We start from the raw sequence: 18,645 nt of genomic DNA on the forward strand, positions 1-18,645 counted from the left end.
GGCTTTTAACTAAGACAAGAAAGTTTGATCACATTATCCCAATTTTAGCTAACCTGCATTGGCTCCCTGTTAGCTTAAGATTTTAAGGTTCTGTTGGTAGTATACAAAATCATGCATGGACTTGCTCCCTCATATTTTTCAGATTTAATCTCACCCTATGTTCCGGTCCGGAGCCTTCACTCTGAAAATGCTGGTCTACTAGTTATCCCTAGAGCCAAGAAGAGATTTGCAGGTTCTAGAGCATTCTCCATTCGGGTTCCGGTGCTGTGGAATGCTCTTCCCCCTGAAATTCGATCTGCAACCTCAGTGGATATGTTTAAATCTAAGCTTAAAACACACCTTTATTCTATAGCATATGAATAACCTATATTTTATGTTGACAATATCTGTGTATTATTTGCCCTCATGTAGGTTTTAAATCAGGGGATGGTGACATTATAGTCTGGAGTTTGCAATAGTCTTTGATTTGTGCAGCCCTTTGAGACTCTTTGTGATTAAGGGCTAAAAATAAACATGACTTGACGTGACTTCTCTAGTAGTAAGAGTAGTAGTAAATTATCATATTGACCATTTTATCGACATGAATAGATTTCTGACACTCTGTTTATCATTCTAAATTAGTTCCGCATATTGAATATAACATGCATGCTATGACAATGTTTGCCAATTCCTAGCATGCACTTATGAGAGTTGGTTTTATTCAGTGTTTTTGAGGACAACCAAGTTGGGCATTTGCCACGCCACCCCAGCAGGGTACAGGAGCGTGAGTAGAGAAAGACAGATGGACTCTATTGTTTTACCCCATGGTTTTGCCTTTTGAATACAAACCGAGGCAGCAAAAAAGAATAGGGGAAAGACTACAGACAGATATGTCCTCACGAATATTAAAACTGAAGCCCTCTAAAGACAAAATGTTGAGAGGATACCAGAAATGAATACCAAGAGAACCATGTGGTGCCAGAATGGTCTATGGATGAAAGTGAGGCAAGTATAAGCCTCTAATGATGTGCTTGAAATGAGAATGGCCAGGAGAGGGTTTATTTGAGGAAGGAGGGGGAGCAGGGGAAGCCTTTTAAAAGCTAATGAAATACATTTGATTGCGAGAAATTCATTTAAACACAAACACAAGTGTGCACGTTGGCTTTAAGTCATTCAAATATAGCAACAAGACTTCAGCAAACAACCACACCTGGCCCACATTTACAACCAAACAAATCCATTCGACTTTCTCTCACTTTATCTTCCGCTTTTTCTGTTTTTTCCATTAACCTCTGTGGAGGACAAGGTTACTGGATATTGTTTTGATTGCCGTTCGAGAAGAGGATTACACAACGGCTGATTTCCATGAAACTTTGGGGACGTGTGGGACGTGTCAAGCAAGACTCTAGTAATCTATGCACACTTAATCAGTGTTGTCGTCAGCTAGCATTGGGTGGACTGAGTAAACTAACCAAATCCAAAGGATGGAGCTGCACCAACAAGCATAGTTTCCAGATTAAACATGGTAATTAACTTGCACGCACACTCTCGCACGCAAATGCGCACACATCTTTATTTTATTCACACATCAAGTTCTTTTTATTTTAATGCCTGTAAATTAGTTCTTAGTTTGCTCAAATATGAAACTGAAAAGTCAAAATAAATGATACATTACAGAAAGCAGATTATATATGGTATATATAATAATAATAATAATAATTTTCCTTGTATTGTCATTCTGTGTAACAATGTACACAGAACGAAATGTCGATTGCATCTGACCCGATGCAGCCGCAGCCAAGAGAGGGCGCCGCCGACCACTTTTTAAGTCTTAGGAATGACTCGGCCGGGGCGCGAACCCGAACCTCCCAGTCTCAAAGCGGGCGCCTTACCATCTAGGCTACTGAGCTGGTATACTGGACTGTCTCAGAAAATTAGAATATTGTGATAAAGTTCTTTATTTTCTGTAATGCAATTAAAAAAACAAAAATGTCATACATTCTGGATTCATTACACATCAACTGAACTATTTCAAGCCTTTTATTATTTTAATATTGCTGAATTTGGCCTACAGCTTAAGAAAACTCAAAAATCCTATCTCAAAATATTAGAATATCATGAAAAAGTATATAAGTAGGCTATTCAACTAATCACCTGAATCATCTAATTAACTCGAAACACCTTGCGAGGTTTCCTGAGCCTTAAAAACACTCAGCTTGGTTCAGTAAACTAAATCACAAGTATGGGGAAGACTGCTGATCTGACTGCTGTCCAGGGGATCATCATTGATACCCTCCATCAGGATGTTAAGACACAAAAAGAAATTTCTCAAAGAGCAGGCTGTTCACAGAGTGCAGTTTCAAAGCATATCCACAAAAAGTCTGTTGGAAGGGAAAAATGTGGCCGGAAACGCTGCACAACCAAGAGAGATGACCGCAGCCTTAACAAAATTGTGAAGAAGAGCCGCTTCCAGAATTTGGGGGAGCTTCAAAGACAGTGGGCTGAAGCTGGAGTCCAGGTATCAAAAGCCACAGTTCACAGACGTGTCCGGGAAATGGGCTACAATAGCCGTATTCCCATGGTCAAGCCACTTCTGAACTCAAGACAACGGAAGAAGCGTCTGACTTGGGCTATGGAGAAGAAGCACTGGACAGTTGCAGAGTGGTCCAAAGTCCTCTTTTCAGACGAAAGCAAGTTTTGCATTTCATTTGGAAGTCAAGGCGCCAGAGTCTGGAGAAAGGCTGGAGAGGAGCAAAATCCAAGTTGCTTGAAATCCAGTGTGAAGTTCCCACAGTCAGCAATGGTTTGGGGAGCCATGTCAGCTGCTGGTGTTGGTCCACTGTGTTTTATCAAGTCCAGAGTAAATGCAACTGTGTACCAAGAGATTTTAGAGCACTACATGCTTCCATCTGCTGAAAAGCTCTATGGAGATGAGGATTTCATTTTCCAGCATGATCTGGCACCTGCCCACAGTGCCAAAACCACCAGTAACTGGTGCACTGACCATGGCATCACTGTCCTTGATTGGCCTGCTAATTCCCCTGACCTGAACCCCATCGAGAATTTGTGGGGTATAGTTAAGAAGAAGATGAAAGACACCAGACCTGCAAATGCAAATGAGCTGAAGGCCGCTATCGAAGCATCCTGGGCATCAATAACACCTCAGCAATGCCACAGGCTGATTGCCTCCATGCCACGCCGGATTGATGCAGTAATCCGTGCAAAAGGATTCCCAACCAAGTACTGAGTGCATCAATGGACATTTTCAAATGTTTGATTTAGTTTTGCTGTTATAAAATTATTTTTTTACTTGGTCTGAGGAAGTATTCTAATATTTTGAGATAGGATTTTTGAGTTTTCTTAAGCTGTAGGCCAAATTCAGTAATATTAAAATAATAAAAGGCTTGAAATAGTTCAGATGATGTGTAATGAATCCAGAATGTATGACATTTTTGTTTTTTTGATTGCATTACAGAAAATAAAGAACTTTATCACAATATTCTAATTTTCTGAGACAGTCCAGTATATATATATATATGGCATATTGTAATGAATTAGGTTGTGCTGCCTCTAGGATGTGCTAAATAATACACAATGCCTGTTTAAAAATATCAGTCATTTTTTGCAGCGGTTTCGGCATTCAGTATAAATCAAGATTTTTGTATCAGTATCAGTCTTAAAGAAACATAGAAACAAAACTCATTTTGAGATACAAATAACTTGAGTTTTGGACATGGGAAAGGAGTGAATGAGTCCCACAAGTCAAGACAGCTGGACAAGTTTCTGCTGCAATTGGCGCCGCCACAAAGCCTTGTACACCATCACGCTTTGGAGCGCTAATCACACAATCCAGATCTGTCTGCCATTGTACTTCTGCAATCTTAAAATTAGGCACCAACCCTGAGTGGCAAATTCACTGAGAAACATCTTGCACAAACATTGGCAAATGCGTTCTGTTTGCTTGTGTGTGGTCGCGGTTGCTTGTTTCATGCTCAGGTGTTGAGTTTCCGCCAACAGATTGCATTATGGTCTAAATTTACTGAACGAACGCGCATAGCCAGCTTTTGTGCTCTGCACAGAAGGCGGAAGCAGCTCTCTATGGAGACAGCGAAGGGATGGGAAATGAATTGATTTAAAAAATGGAAGGGGTTGAAGAGACGTATTATCACCTTAATAGGGAAATGATGAGCACTCTTTTTGGAATATTTTTGCTCAAGATTGAACAAACAATGCTACTTAAGAAATTCAAAATTGCGTGTAAGTTGAGAGTTCTGGCACACTAAGACGCACGCCTTGGTTTAATGATGAAACTAGATCCCTTAAACGAGAATGCAGGAAATCTGAAAGAAAATGGCGTGCGACCAAGCTTGAAGTTTTCCATCAAATCTGGTGTGATAGTTTGTTTAAGTATAAAGCGGCCCTGGCCTTTGCAAAATCAGCCTACCTTTCGAAGGTGATTGCGTCACAAAAGAACAATCCCAAGGTTCTTTTCGACACTGTAGCATCGCTTACAAGGCAACAGACTATCCCAGATAGCTCCACTCATTCTGCCCACGACATAATGGTCTTCTTTACTAAGAAGATCCAAAGCATACAGGAAGAAATCGCTGAAGACAGTATTAATTCAACACATACTAAAGCACTCAAATCTATAGATGCGCGACATGGTGGCTGTCCAGGGATTTTGTCCCGTTTTAGTGAACTGTCACTCGATAATCTTAAACAGATGGTGAATACGGCCAAACCGACCACTTGCCAGTTCGACCCGCTTCCAGGTTCACTTATTAAAGGTCTCTTTGGCGTTCTTGCACCTTTAGTTCTAAATACTTTAAACATATCACTTTCCTCAGGTGTAGTTCCAGCGGCTTTTAAGTCCGCCGTCATTAAACCCACACTGAAACGACCCAACCTTGATCCAGAAAACTTATGTAATTATAGACCTGTGTCAAACCTACCGTTTCTTTCTAAAATACTTGAAAAAGAAGTGGCATAGCAGCTGAATGACTTCATGTCCGAGAACAATCTCTTTGAATCAATGCAATCAGGATTCAGGGCTAACCACTTTACTGAGACAGCTCTGATTAAGGTAACCAATGATCTCCTATGGGCAATGGACTCTGGCGCATCATCACTTTTGCTGCTGCTGGACCTTAGTGCTGCATTTGACACAGTGGACCATAATATCTTGCTAGAACGGTTGGAAAAATGGATTGGTCTCTCAGGAAACGTCCTCTTATGGTTCAGATCCTACCTCTCAGATAGGACACACTGCGTTAAATATGGCGAATTGACATCTGAGCTCTAGTGTTACCTGTGGTGTCCCGTGACTTATTCTCTAAAACCGCTGTGAACATCGACAATTGCCACATCACAGAGAGCGACTCACTTAAAAATTTAGGTGTCATTTTTGACCCCAATCTGTCCTTTCAAACACATGTGAAGAAAATTACTAGAACCGCTTTCTTCCATCTCCGTAATATTGCTAAAATTCGTCCTATACTCTCTCAGTCGGATGCGGAAATCATAATTCACGCGTTTGTTACCTCCCGTCTCTAATAAATGAAATCTCTGTGTTTTCAGATCACCATGGTTGACAGCCAGCGACATAAAAATCAACAACGAAGACTATTGATTTAAGAGGCTATTGCTGCATGATTCAATGTTTATGAACAACTATGGAAAGAGGTGGAACACTTTACTGAGCTGATGACGTCCAGGAAAAATATATGTCCTAACAAGTATTTTGCTTATAAAAATCCTCTGAACAACAAATAAAGTCAACAACAAATTACTTTTTTGCAGTTTTTAGCTGGTTTAAGGTGAATCTGATGTGCTTCCAGGAATAACATTGGTTTTGTTCAGTCACGTCAGGTTTCCAGAGTTGGGTAGTAACGGAGTGCATTTACTTGAGTAAGTTTTGGGAAATTTTGTACTTCTAGGAGTATTTTGAAATCCCCATACTTTTACTTGAGAAAATTTGTGAAGAAAAAACGATTCTTGTACTCTACTAGATGAAGCAACATTGAAGTTGTTGCTTTGTCACTTCGTTACTTAATAAATGCCTTCCACATAAATACGCGTCTGTCTGTTTGTCTCCGCTAAGGCGCATCTATTTTGATGTGGAACTCAGGCAGGCTCTACCATGTTCAGCCAATTAAACGTAGCAGCCTCATCATCTGACCATATTCAACTTCAGCGGGGAAAAGTTTTTTATGGATGAAACGGATCGAAAATGGTTGGTGCTCCATGTGCTTAATTTATTTATTTGATTTATACTATTTTTATTTGATTGTTTATTAAAGCACTTGGATTTACGTTGAGTTTTTCAATCTACTTTTAAATTAAATTTATATTTTTGTTGATCGGATGGACTTTGATAAGTTGATAGGTTGTCTAAAAAACTAATACGACGTTGCTAGTTACTCAGTACTTGAGTATTTTTTTCACCGAGTACTTTTTAACTTTTACTTCTACTTGAGTAATATTATTCTGAAGTAACAGTGCTTTTACTTGAGTAATTTTTTTTGGCTACTCTACCCACCTCTGCAGGTTTCTGAGATATGGCTGCATGTTGTTTTTTCGGTTTTGGTTCGCATCTACACATGAGTGGAGTATTTTAGCCATGAGATTAGAAAAATGGTGAAGCCACTTCCAATTTATGTTTACTGACTTTTATCAATGTCCACCGTTCAGTTTACAGTAATTTAGGTTTCATCCAGTTCAACCTGTACCTTACTTAGGATGACATGGGATGTGTATTTATAAAAATGAGCCAAAAGCGCCACAAAAATATAATAACACAAACATGGCCTTATGGAGAGAAACTGATGGTATTTCTTGATTAGCCAATGGAAAAATAGCTTAAATAACAACAATCAGACAACAATCTAACATTCAGAAAGTAAAAACTTGTTGGTCAGTGTTTTGTCACACTAAATACCAGATAAACCCATACTATTTACCATCAATCATTTGACGAAATGTATTACTTCCTTTAAAAATCTCTTGTCAGTAATAATGGCCGTGCATCATAACATCTTCACAGGACTTGTAGGAATATCATACAGTTGGGCAAATAGGTATTTAGTCAACCACCAAAAGAACAAGTGATCCAACTTGAAAATATTAGAAAGGCCTGTAAACCTCAACCATGAGAGAAAGAATGTAACAAAAAAAAGAGAATTACTGTTGATTTTTAAATAATTGATTTGCAAACCATGGTGGAAAAATAAGTATTTTGTCAATACAAAATGTTCGTCTTGCTACTTTGTTATACACTATGCCCTTTGTTAGCATTAACAGAAGCCAAATGTTTTCTGTAACTCTTCACAAGTTTTCTTACACACTGTTGCTGCTATTTTGGACCATTCTTCCATAAAGTTCACCACTAGAGCAGTGATGTTTTGGGGCTGCATATGGGCAACATGTACTTTCAACTCCCTCCATTGATTTTTGATAGGGTCGAGCTCTGGAGACTGGGTAGGCCACTCCAGGGCCTTGAAATGCTTTGTTGCCCTGGCTGTGTGTTTGGGATCATTGTCAAGCTGAAAGACCCAGCCATGTCTCATAGTCTATACCCTTGCTGATGGAAGGAGATTTTTAAGTAAAATCTCATGATATATGGCCCCATTCATTATTTCCTTTACACAAATTAGTTGTCCTGATCCCTTTGCAGGAAAACAGCCCCATAGCATGAGGTTTTCACCCGCATGCTTTACAGTGTACCCACTGTATGGTGTTCTTTGGACGCAATTAAGTATTATTTCCCCTCGAAACACAATAACCTGTGCTTCTACCAAAAAGTTCTATTTTAGTTTCATCTGAACATAACACATTCTCCCAGTCCTCTTCTGGATCATCCAAATGCTCTATAGCAGACCACAGATGGGCCTGGATATGTACTGGATTCAGCAGGGGGACACGTCTGGCAGTACAGGATTTGAGTCCCTGGCGGCGCAATCTTTTACTGATAGTAGCCTTTGTTACTGTGGTTCAAGCTCTCTAAAAGGTCATTCACTAGTTCCCCTGTGTAGTTCTCTGATTTCTGTTGACAGTTCTTGTTATAAATTTGATGTCAAAGGGTGACATTTTGCAAGGAGCCCAGATCAAGGGAGATTATCAGTGGTCTTGTATGTCTTCCATTTTCTAATAATTGCTCCTACAATTAATTTTCTTTGAACCAAGTGTTTTTTTTATTGCAGATTCAGTCTTCTCATGCTGGTGCAGGTCTATAATTTTGTCTCTGTCCTTCAACAGCGCCTAGATCTTGGCTATAGCAGAGTTTGAAGTGTGATTGACTGAGGTTGTGGACAGGTGTTTTCTTTTTTACAGATAATAAATTAAAACAGGTACCATTAATACAGGAAATTAGTAGAGCCTTAATAGACCTCTTTAGAACAAGTTAGACCTCTTTGACAGCCAGAAATCTTGCTTGTTGGTAGGTAACCAAATACCTTTTTTCCACTCTAATTTGGAATTTGATTCTTTAAAAAAAAAGATTTTCATTTTTTCCTCATACTGTCTCTCGTGGTTCATGTTTACCAATCTTGACAATTACAGGTCAGTCTAATCTTCAAATAGGAGAACATGTACAATTGGTGGTTCACTAAATACTTATTTGCCCCACTGTATTTCATCTACAGGGGTGGTGTATATTCTAAACATGGTTCAATTGTTAATGTTATATGCAAAGCTTTTGACTAATGACCAAAACAGACACTAAATGTTAATACTTTTGGTGTGTTCTTTTAAGGAAATTGATAGTAACTTTATATACCTATAATTTCAAATTGCTTGATTGTGAGCAAATACTGACAGTAAGAGGGTGGCCATAGACACTAATACCTGGTATTGATACCCACTCAACGTTATTTTGGATGATGCCACCTTTCCCTTCAATTTGAAATAGGAAAAATCCACATTAGAGTTTTGTTTGGAAAAAATATGTATTCAAAATAAGTCGGGTACATACAAGTCATAACTGAAGAACAGTTTCGACAAATACAACACTTTATGCATGAAAGTGTGTGTTTTTATCATACCTGTCCGAGGTGGGTGAATTTAGTGACGAGGTCGACTTTCTTTTGCTGAAGAAGTTGTCTTTGGTGATGAGTCGCACGCTGCCTCCTTCCTGTTGGGCCTTGCTCAGCGAGGCCTGGGCAGCCTCATCACGACTGAGGTACCTGATCGAGTGAGAGCATCGGCAGCCATTAACAGGGATGGCGGCATATAGTGGACTTGTGAATACATTTTAGCCATATTTACAAAACGTTTGCATGTACAAAATTGGAGTATATTTGATTGCCCCTGATGACTGGATGAAATGAGATCTTCAAATAGGCCACACTGTGATGGACAAAAGACTAAAAATACATTTGATTTGAATATGAGAACTATACGCAAAAGCTGATTTTGAAATGGTGAAAACAAAACTTTAAATTAAGCAAAAAGGTTGTTGCTGTCTCACAAGAAAAAGTCATACAATGTCACCTTTAATAAAATCAGAATTTTCCTATATATCATCAGTCAGCAAGTTGAATGTAACTATGTTTTATTGCCTTTTACGCAAGTAATAATGTGTCCTAAGATATTTAGTGATAAGAGAATGGAAAAGACAAAAACTGTAAAAAAAACAATCAAATTAACAAAGGGAATTAGTGTGTAGCCTGATACAAGAATAGTGTCTTCCATTGAACCGCTGCTCAAAGGTATAGTAAATGGTTTAAAATTGTTCACATTTTTTATCTTTTTCGTGTCTAATCTTTACTATTTACAGATTTGAAATAATTGTCCTTGTTTAGGTACAAGTTGTATTATTTTTGGTATTTATGCTTGTTGGATACACGGATTATTAAAGGGACACGGTATTATTTGAACACTAGACGATCACTGTGCAATGGAAAATGAGTGATACAGAGTGCAAGAAAGAAAAATTATGAAGACTCAAATGTGACCAAACAACACAATTTTTCTACTCAGTCATGTACCCAGCCTTTTACAAATATTTAGTTTTTTCGGGGTACCAGTAGAAGCAAGATGGCGGACAATCATTTTAGCTCCCTTTCAGTCAGTCACATGTTATGTCAAATAAAAAAAAATCTCGACCTACGAGTAATTAAAAAAAAAAGAAAAAAAAAAAAAGCATTTTTGTCGTATTTTAATCAATATTATTTTTTGTTTATGAATGAAGTAATTCTTACCACTAGGAAGCACTAAATAACACAAAATGTCTCTTTAATATTTTGGTTATTTCGGAGTGCATATGAATGTCTAAAATAAATACTATTAGTCAAGTCAAGTCAAATTTCTTTGTATAGCCCTTAATCACAAAATGTCTCAAAGGAATGCTCGGGGTGCAATTACACCATCGCCTAATCTAAAACCAACATGCGGGCAAGGAAAAAATCAAAACCCCAGCACGAGGAAAATAAGAAACCTTAAGAAGGGGCCCTCACAAGTGGTAATCCCACTTCCAGGATGACCAATGTGCAATAGATGACAGCACAGACACAGCTTCCCATTTCTGCTGGCATTACTTTGTATGGGAAAAAAATCTTCAATACTAGGACAATTTGATGTCCCAGCAGCGTTCCCGAACAGATTATGGTTGAGTACCGAGGTATCACTGTGTGTGTACATTACTATATATATATATATATATATATATATATATATATATATTCTGTAGGGTTTTTGATAAAAGTGTAAAATATTTCAATTAGGATGTAATTTGAGGGAAGGGAACGCCTGCTTACAGTTATTGAATTAACCAACAGAGGAGGCCAGGGGTCCACCACAAAAATTTGTTTTTCAGAGCAAATCACAAGTTCAAAAAGATAAATTAGATCAGTCCCGTAATTTTACCCAACAGCAGCATGCGGTGCTTGTACTAAAAACGACAGGATTTATTTGGACAAGAAAAACAATAAAAAAACGTTTCAACAAGACAAACTAATTTTTAATTTCTAATTTAAAATGGTAAGATTTGAAAACGGAGCAGCTTTTCTGCGGTGTTTGGGAAAAATGGTGGGTAAACTGTGGAAGTTAAACAACAAAGCAAATTATTAGATATTTTCCATGGCGTGCTTAAATTATATGACCCCAGTACCAAAACGGCAGATATGAAAATGTTCCTTGTTATTGCCTGAAGCCACTTTGCCAGAAAATTACCCTACTATATGTATGTATGTATGCGCGTGTGTGCGTGCGTGTTTTCATTTAAATTATTTTTAACGTGCAGCAAACTTTTATTTTCTTGGGACATGCGTACGATTAAACTATGCCAAATAAACATTGGAGAACTTGCTATTTTTATGTTACAGTCCAGACTGGTTTAACAGCAAAGCCTCTCTTTGGTAATTTAAAAAAGTAAGGATTATTATATCACATATTCTTCCTCTAAATGTTGATTTCCATTACTCCGTTTCCAGCCACTATGTTTCTCTTTGCGCTCCTGAATTCTGTCTATTTTGCAAGTTCAGTAAGTGTTTTTTTCCCCACAGGGACAGTCCATCATCTAATCTAATCCACTGGACTAGCCACAGCCAAATTTGTTATCCAAGTGCAAAGGTGTGCAAGTTGAAAACTGCACCCAATGCTTTATGTCAATCTGGACAGGAATTAAAATGACCTCACCATTCCAGAGTTGATGCAGTTTGCAGCAGAGGTTAGCAAAGTGAAAAAAGGACTAAAAACACCAGTGACATGCTTGAAATAGTGAATCCATAAAATGAACGGAACAATCCTTTGACATATTTAAAAGCAACCTTCAGCTCCACTAAAGCCACTGATGTAATGCTGCAAAAAAAAAAAAAAAAAAAACCCTTGCCCGAATGAAAGACAAAAAACAAAATCCACCATTCACTTGTTAACGTGTTTACATTTAATAATAAAAAGTGTAGAATGGATCATCAATGATAATCACAAGAGTACTATGCAGATGTGCCATGCTACATAAATGTCAAACTCAGTTTGGGTCAGGAGCTTGATCCAGATTTTATAGTCTCATGTAAAAAAATGTCAACGCCAAGTGTTTAGCTTTGTTTTTCAGTACTATTCTTTATCATCCAGCCTACATTTGTAGCATGCAATACAAATTACAATCACAGATGATAAAGGATCTTTTCTAAGCAATACACATTTACTCACAAAAGAAAGACAACAATTTGTTATAACAGTTGAGTAAATGCAGCTTTACAACTGAACCAGTTCACCACAAAAAACGAACTCGAGTGAAAGCTTTAAAAAAATCGCTTGTCTCAATCGTCATGTTGCTTTGAAATGAATAAAAAAAAATACAAAATAAGAGTTTTAGCACTAAACGTGCATTAAAATTAGATCAAACTAATAGGCCGGGCCTACTGAAGCTTAGAAAATACTGCACAGCATCGTCTTTAACATGAAACCAGACTGGACGTCTGCTCTATTCCACCTTTTCTGCCCACCTGCGGCGGAAAGGAACATTTGATTTTTATTTATCCCCAAAAAAAAAAAAAAAAAACCCCATGACTTATATCAAAAATTTACAACGGCCTGTGCGCTGTATGTTTGACATGCCGGATAATTATAAAGGTTTTGTCATTTTCGACTGATTTAATTGATGCAATGATTTGTTTTCTTTTACATCAACAGGGCGAAAAACAGAACAACTAGGAAATCTATGATCATCATTAATATCATATATGTGAGAAGAAATATGAAGAATGTTTCCATCCATCTGCTGATTGCTGGCCAATTGTCAAACATTCGTTCCGCCAGCAAACTGACTTTGACTGACATTGTGAGAACGCTATTCATTTATCAATGTTTGTCATTTCTGTTAAAGTTTGCAGCGCTGAGATTTTGTTTACGATGGTTGAGCAGTTAGTGTTCAAGAAACTCTCCTCTGAAGTCTCTCCCATGGTGCACTTGACATCACTGCCACCTACAATAAAAGTTTTAATGCAAAACTGCTCTAAATGACATCAAATGTATGAAAATACATCAATGCTCACTAAAAATATCCATGGTGCATAGACAAGAGAACTAAGAAAATCAAATGGGGATTATCTATGGGGTGGTGTATTTATTCCACGGGGGATTAGGCAGTGGAGTGAATCAATAAATCATGTTGTACTCTGCAAACATTTGTTTTGACAGCCATGTTTGATCAGCATTATTGCTTGGACTGCCACCTCAGAAATAAATTCTGGGAGGGCTAACACTTAAGTCCAACAATGAGTGGAGGCAGAATAAAAAAGGAATAAATAAATAACTGTATACTGTATATAAAACACAGTGTTACCTCTTTAAAAGAGTACCTCCAAACAACAAAAAGTTTGCTCGCTATACGTTGGTAAATCCAGTTAATTAACAGTCCCACACGATACCACTAGAGACCACTAGCTGCCACCATCATCCAGTTTGCACATGCAAACTACTACAGGCAAAAAACAAAACATTTATGCAGTGAAAACATTTTTGTGTGAAAGTTTATTTAAAGTTACAGTAAGTGTACAATAAGTGTTTATGTAAAATCAACAGTCCCTTCATCCTATACATTAACTGTAGGGTAAATTAAACTATAAATGTGTGTTTTGTTATGTTATCAATTCAGATTAGTTGAGGGTGATGTGATCTTATATTTAACTCATGAGAACAATGTATGGTCTCACTACACTTCTGCTGGTAGAACCCTATGTCACAAACATATATTCCTAACTTCAATGATTGATGTTGATCCTCAAGAAAGCAAAACAGCATCCGGCCATCTGTGCTTGAATTTAAATGAGCTGGGTTGTTCTCAAACAGATATATACTGATAAAATTGTCTGAGAGAGGCTGGTTTCCTTTCAAGTCATATCCTGTTTAGCACGCTGTGTGAAGGTCACCATTATTCATTGTGTTTAAGCTCACGATTCAACTATCTTCAATGATTGATTTTCTCGTCATATCCTGTTTTGCACTCTAACGACTGAAACTGCATAAAAAGGAGGAACAAATGGTGACTAGCACACATTTGGCCGGTGTCCTTCTTGCAAGAAGCTAATAAGTGTCACTCTGATCCTAACTCAGACTTTTTATTTCACATGTGGGCGGAATGAACCAAAGTAATAGAGGTTTAGATCCCACACAACCACCGCCAATTGCTCTCCTTAATGATTGCAAATCGTCCGTATTAAGCCATAACAAACCTTACAATCACATCATGGCACATATTTACTCACAGCAAGACAGGCTATGAAAAATACCGCAACAATATTAGCACTCTACGATTACGTTGTTGCTCGCTACCAGTGACTGAGACCATCCAGATTAGAGCCCAAATAGGCAATATGAGGTTGGTGTTTTTATTTTTTCTATCATAAATATTGTTGTAGAGTAGACAGTTTGAAATGATCCAAAAAAAACTATGGGCAAAACAAATACATAGACAGTTATCCTCTTGCGCTGTAGTACGGTGGCCAGTTTTAAAAACTTAGGATGCGCTTCACAGGGCTTGTGTTGGATGCCCAAAGAAGCCGAGTGAACGTGCAAAGCGTTACATTCAAATGCTATTCAAAAAATATAGAGGAAGGAGTGCTGTGAGATTGAAGAGGTGGGGGAACAGCTTAGAAGTAATCAGAGCATACACTTCAGAAATCACTGTAGGGTGTACTCACTCTTGTTGCAGAGGGTTTTAATTATTGACCGCTACATTTTGAGTTTGAGGGTTAAAATAAATTTACACTACCATCATAGTTCGACTCAGACTACCTTTCATTGAGTCAAAAGGATGTTTCTTTAGTGTTGTTTTACGAAACACGATAATAAAATCCCTGCAGAAACGTGAAGAGTGTACACACTTTTGTGACATACTGTAGCTACAGAAATAAGTAAAAATGGCAAAAATTGGCTGGCACCAGCAATTCGAGCTCCGAGCACGATCCTTAAACGAATTAAGCTTGTATGAATAAGTACCACTGTACATTTGTAATGAAATGATTTGTTTTTTCACCAGGTCTCCAGCTGGGTTGGAGAAGAAAATGCAGAAGTTATTAATCAAAATGGATGGTAGGGGTAGAATACAGAGGGAGGCGCACCCATGGGAAAAGCTGCTCCAAAAAACTGTAGACTGATGGTGTAAAGTCATCTAACAGATTGCTCCTTTTCTTCAAAAGCCAGAGCTCACCAAAATAATACGATATGTGCAAAACAAGCACGGAAGAACTTTAGGGCGAGAACGTAACAGTTTGCTGAACCTCTTCTTATGCATCGACTTGCAAACCCGATTTTGCGAGAGCTGAACCAAACAGCAATGAGTTGCCTAAAGGAGTTTGTCAGCAGCAGGCGCTCCTTTTTACTAGCAAAATGTTTTTGCCGCTGGCCAACGGATGCTAGTTCCTTAGGGCAAACCCGCAAAGCACCAGACGGAGCTCAGGTGTGCAAAAGCAAGCTAATGAGCTGCTTCACCACCCGCTGAATGAACCTTTGATCGATGGCCCCGCCACTCTCTGCGACGGTTGAGTTCTGCTGTTTTTTGATTTTGAGTATATAAAAAGTATTAACAGCAGATGACCAGTGGAACACAGAGGGAATACAGAGGGCCCGAGACACCAAAAAACAACCATCCTGTGAGTGATGCTGACTGTAAAACCGTAACACTGCCGGTCAACGCTAGATTTTTGAAAAATTGAGTGAAAGTGAAACAACCAGAAAGTATTGCTGATTGTTGTAACTTTCACATGATCCTTTAAAGCACCGGCCTGGAACGCTTTTTGACTCAAAGATCCATAAAAGCAAAATCTTTATTTTTTGAGAGCCTTCATATATTTTAGAAGACAAAATCCAACATAACTCTCCAAACTTTATCTAGTCTGTGAGATTTAATGAGTTTATAAAATATATTAAATAATAATGCCAGAGCCTGTGTCCCATTCCCCAAATATACCACACAAAATGTGTCCCTCTCTGGCAGTTACTTAGGATCGTGAAGCTCAATTTCACTGTCATTTTTGTCGTAAATAATGGTTTAAAAACAAGGTGAAAGAAGTGTTCTTTTATTTAAAAAAAAAATGTCACAAAATACTGAAAACAAGGATACAGATGCATTTACGTTTGGCACAGACGGTGCTTGGCAGGCATTTTTGGGTGTTTAAGGTTTGTTCTGTGGGTTTTCATCATTAAGTGTCTCAACAGTGAAAATACTTCGTATAATTGGCTTCCAAATACACAATTCCAGATAGACATACAGCCAAAACAGGTTCTGTTGGCTTAACACCGTGACTGTAAACTGTAGATGGGACTTTGACAAATATATTTTGGCCCAAACCATGCGTATAATGCGCTGCTTCGGCTTCGCATTTATTAAATTTGGAACAATACAGAGAAGATAAGCATCGCCAGTATTTCAAAAATGCCATCAAATGTGGTCTTTCACATCTTGTACATATAATAGAAATTCATCATTTAAGTTTTGTGCAAAAAAAGACCACATCTTATGGAAATTTAAAAAGTGTTCCCTTAAGTGATATCTACATCATTACTTTGATGATAGTTAACAGCAAACACTAAGTATCATCATTAAGGGTGGATTTGAAATATCGTTACATCAATTATCTAAATTACCAAAAACGAAATTCCAGTTGCGAGAAATTTCTGCAATTATATTGCCCTGCGCTAGTTGTGAGCCATTAGCCGTCGTCGTGCTAGTGAGTCGCATCATAAGGGAACCATGAGCCACAGTCAGACGTTTAGTGCGGACTTGCCGGGTGACTAAATGCAGCAGTAACGGGACTCAAACCTGACCTGGTTCATTTCACTACATTTGATGAAGAAAACCTGCTAAAACAGCAAGTTTGTGTTAATAATAATTCAAATGGTAGCTGTTTTGTGGGGAGAGACAAGTTTGCTTAATATGGATACAATGACGATCAACAGCTCGTTTGAAGTCAGAATGATTGACTTACAACACAATTGGCTCTCACAATGTTTACCCAAGTTAGCTGGGTAAAGTTTGGTTGTCTTTTTTTGTAATAAACTGCAATCGTTTAGGAGATTATCGGTTTCTTGTAAGATGTGAAAACAAAATAGCATTTTGACTCAGATAGTTTAGTCAAGCCTAGTCAGTTTGATTCTACCGTTGATTAATTTTTTTGTGGTGTTAAATCTATTTTCAGTGGCCTGCAGAAAATATCAAAAAATAATACAAACTCATTTTTTTTTTGTTCTCCGGAGTCGTGGCTCTTTAAAACTGCCGAGTGGCTCCCTGGTTATTTTTCAAAAATGTTTACAAAATATTGGGGTGGAAATTTATTTTTCTTTCATTATGGTTTCTGTAGGGGGACAAACATGACACAAAACCTTTCACACTTTCCAATGTTGTAAAAATGTGTGGATGAAATATTACATTTCAACTGCGTCGCTACATTTCCCCTTTCCTCCCTCCCGTGTTGCCTGTGTTAGAGCGCAAGCTCAGCCTGGCTTAAAGGGGCAGCATAATAATCTCGCTCAAACCTCTCGCTACAGCCCTAATTTCAACAATGAAGTGTCAATATACCGCCGAGAATGCAACCTTGTCATTGACACTTTTTAATAACAAAATCGCCGTTATTAATAAGCGTTTTCTGACTTCTGCAGAAAATATTTTGAATAACTCTTAGAGATATTATTTGTGTTTTGTTGCTGAGGCCCAAGGATGGGTGCATTGATTTGGTATCAAAAGAGAGAGAAGAGGATACTGCTGCGTTTTACTCATGAAAGGCCCTGTTTGACATTTGCACAAAAATCAAAATAAATCATAATTTCTATGGCGATTTATGAACACAAGTCAACAGTGTAATGACAGGGAACACCACATGTTTTATTTACATTTTCATAGAGAAACATTACTTTTAATTTCATAGAGAAAGCAAAGATTTTAATCTCTTTTGCTCGAGTATTGATCAAGTATTGATGCCAATATTTTGAAACAGGTCAGATTTTCTGAGCTAATATTTAGACATCAAATTATTATATCTTAACTATGACACTTAATAGCGCTGCCTTTTCCAAAGGCATTTTGGTGTAGACGATTCTCGCCTGGGATAAAGACCCTGTGTTAAAAAAAACACACCTTGCCTAGGAGAAGCAACGAATAACGTTATGTGCTGGACTCGCTTTCTTATAAATGCACGATGGTGTCTTAACAGTTCCACCATATACAAATGCCAACAAATTAAACAGTTAACGATCCAATCTATTACGTGACAACGTTTGCAGTCATTTTAGTACAAAGTGTGCTCCAACCTAAAGCAAACTCAATTAAAATTGTCTTGACTGTACATGTGGCAAATGATGAAAGCATAAACAGTGTTGGTGAGCCGGGCAAAATGCATTACGTTTTTAGTTGCTGAAAGCGGCGCACCTCTGGGGTGCAAAGGTGAGAGGTGATTGCCCCGCGGCAACTGAGCCGGAGACTGATTGGTTCTGATTAACGAATACATCAAACAACTATCAAATCAAGTCGGGCCAATTGCAGCCTACTTATACTTTGATTAAGTTCACGCATCCTCTTGAAAAAGCCTGGACACACAAAATGCTCAAGTAATTGTAAGTTTCGTCCAAAACACCTGTGATTGTGTGTTTGTGTTCATGAAAAGACAAAAATATGCATGCAAACACAAATCCTAGCCTCGGTTGACTGAAACTCTTAAAAACACACACAATCCA

The 18,645-nt window shown here is 38.0% G+C and overlaps 1 protein-coding gene across 5 annotated transcripts in view; it reads right to left on the minus strand.

The window, feature by feature from the left end:
- The window catches only part of zranb3 (zinc finger, RAN-binding domain containing 3), a 152,869-nt gene that overhangs the window by 43,130 nt on the left and 91,094 nt on the right, over nt 1-18,645 (minus strand). For all 5 annotated transcript variants that reach the window (XM_088331362.1, XM_088331360.1, XM_088331363.1 and 2 more), the window contains exon 18: nt 9,021-9,161. In XM_088331362.1, the coding sequence (XP_088187488.1) occupies nt 9,021-9,161 (141 nt within the window). The remainder of the gene's footprint in view (nt 1-9,020; nt 9,162-18,645) is intronic.

Source organism: Urocampus carinirostris, chromosome 3 (assembly GCF_059441175.1).
Source record: "Urocampus carinirostris isolate Australia breed hairy pipefish chromosome 3, RoL_Ucar_1.0, whole genome shotgun sequence".
Classification (NCBI taxonomy): domain Eukaryota; kingdom Metazoa; phylum Chordata; class Actinopteri; order Syngnathiformes; family Syngnathidae; genus Urocampus; species Urocampus carinirostris.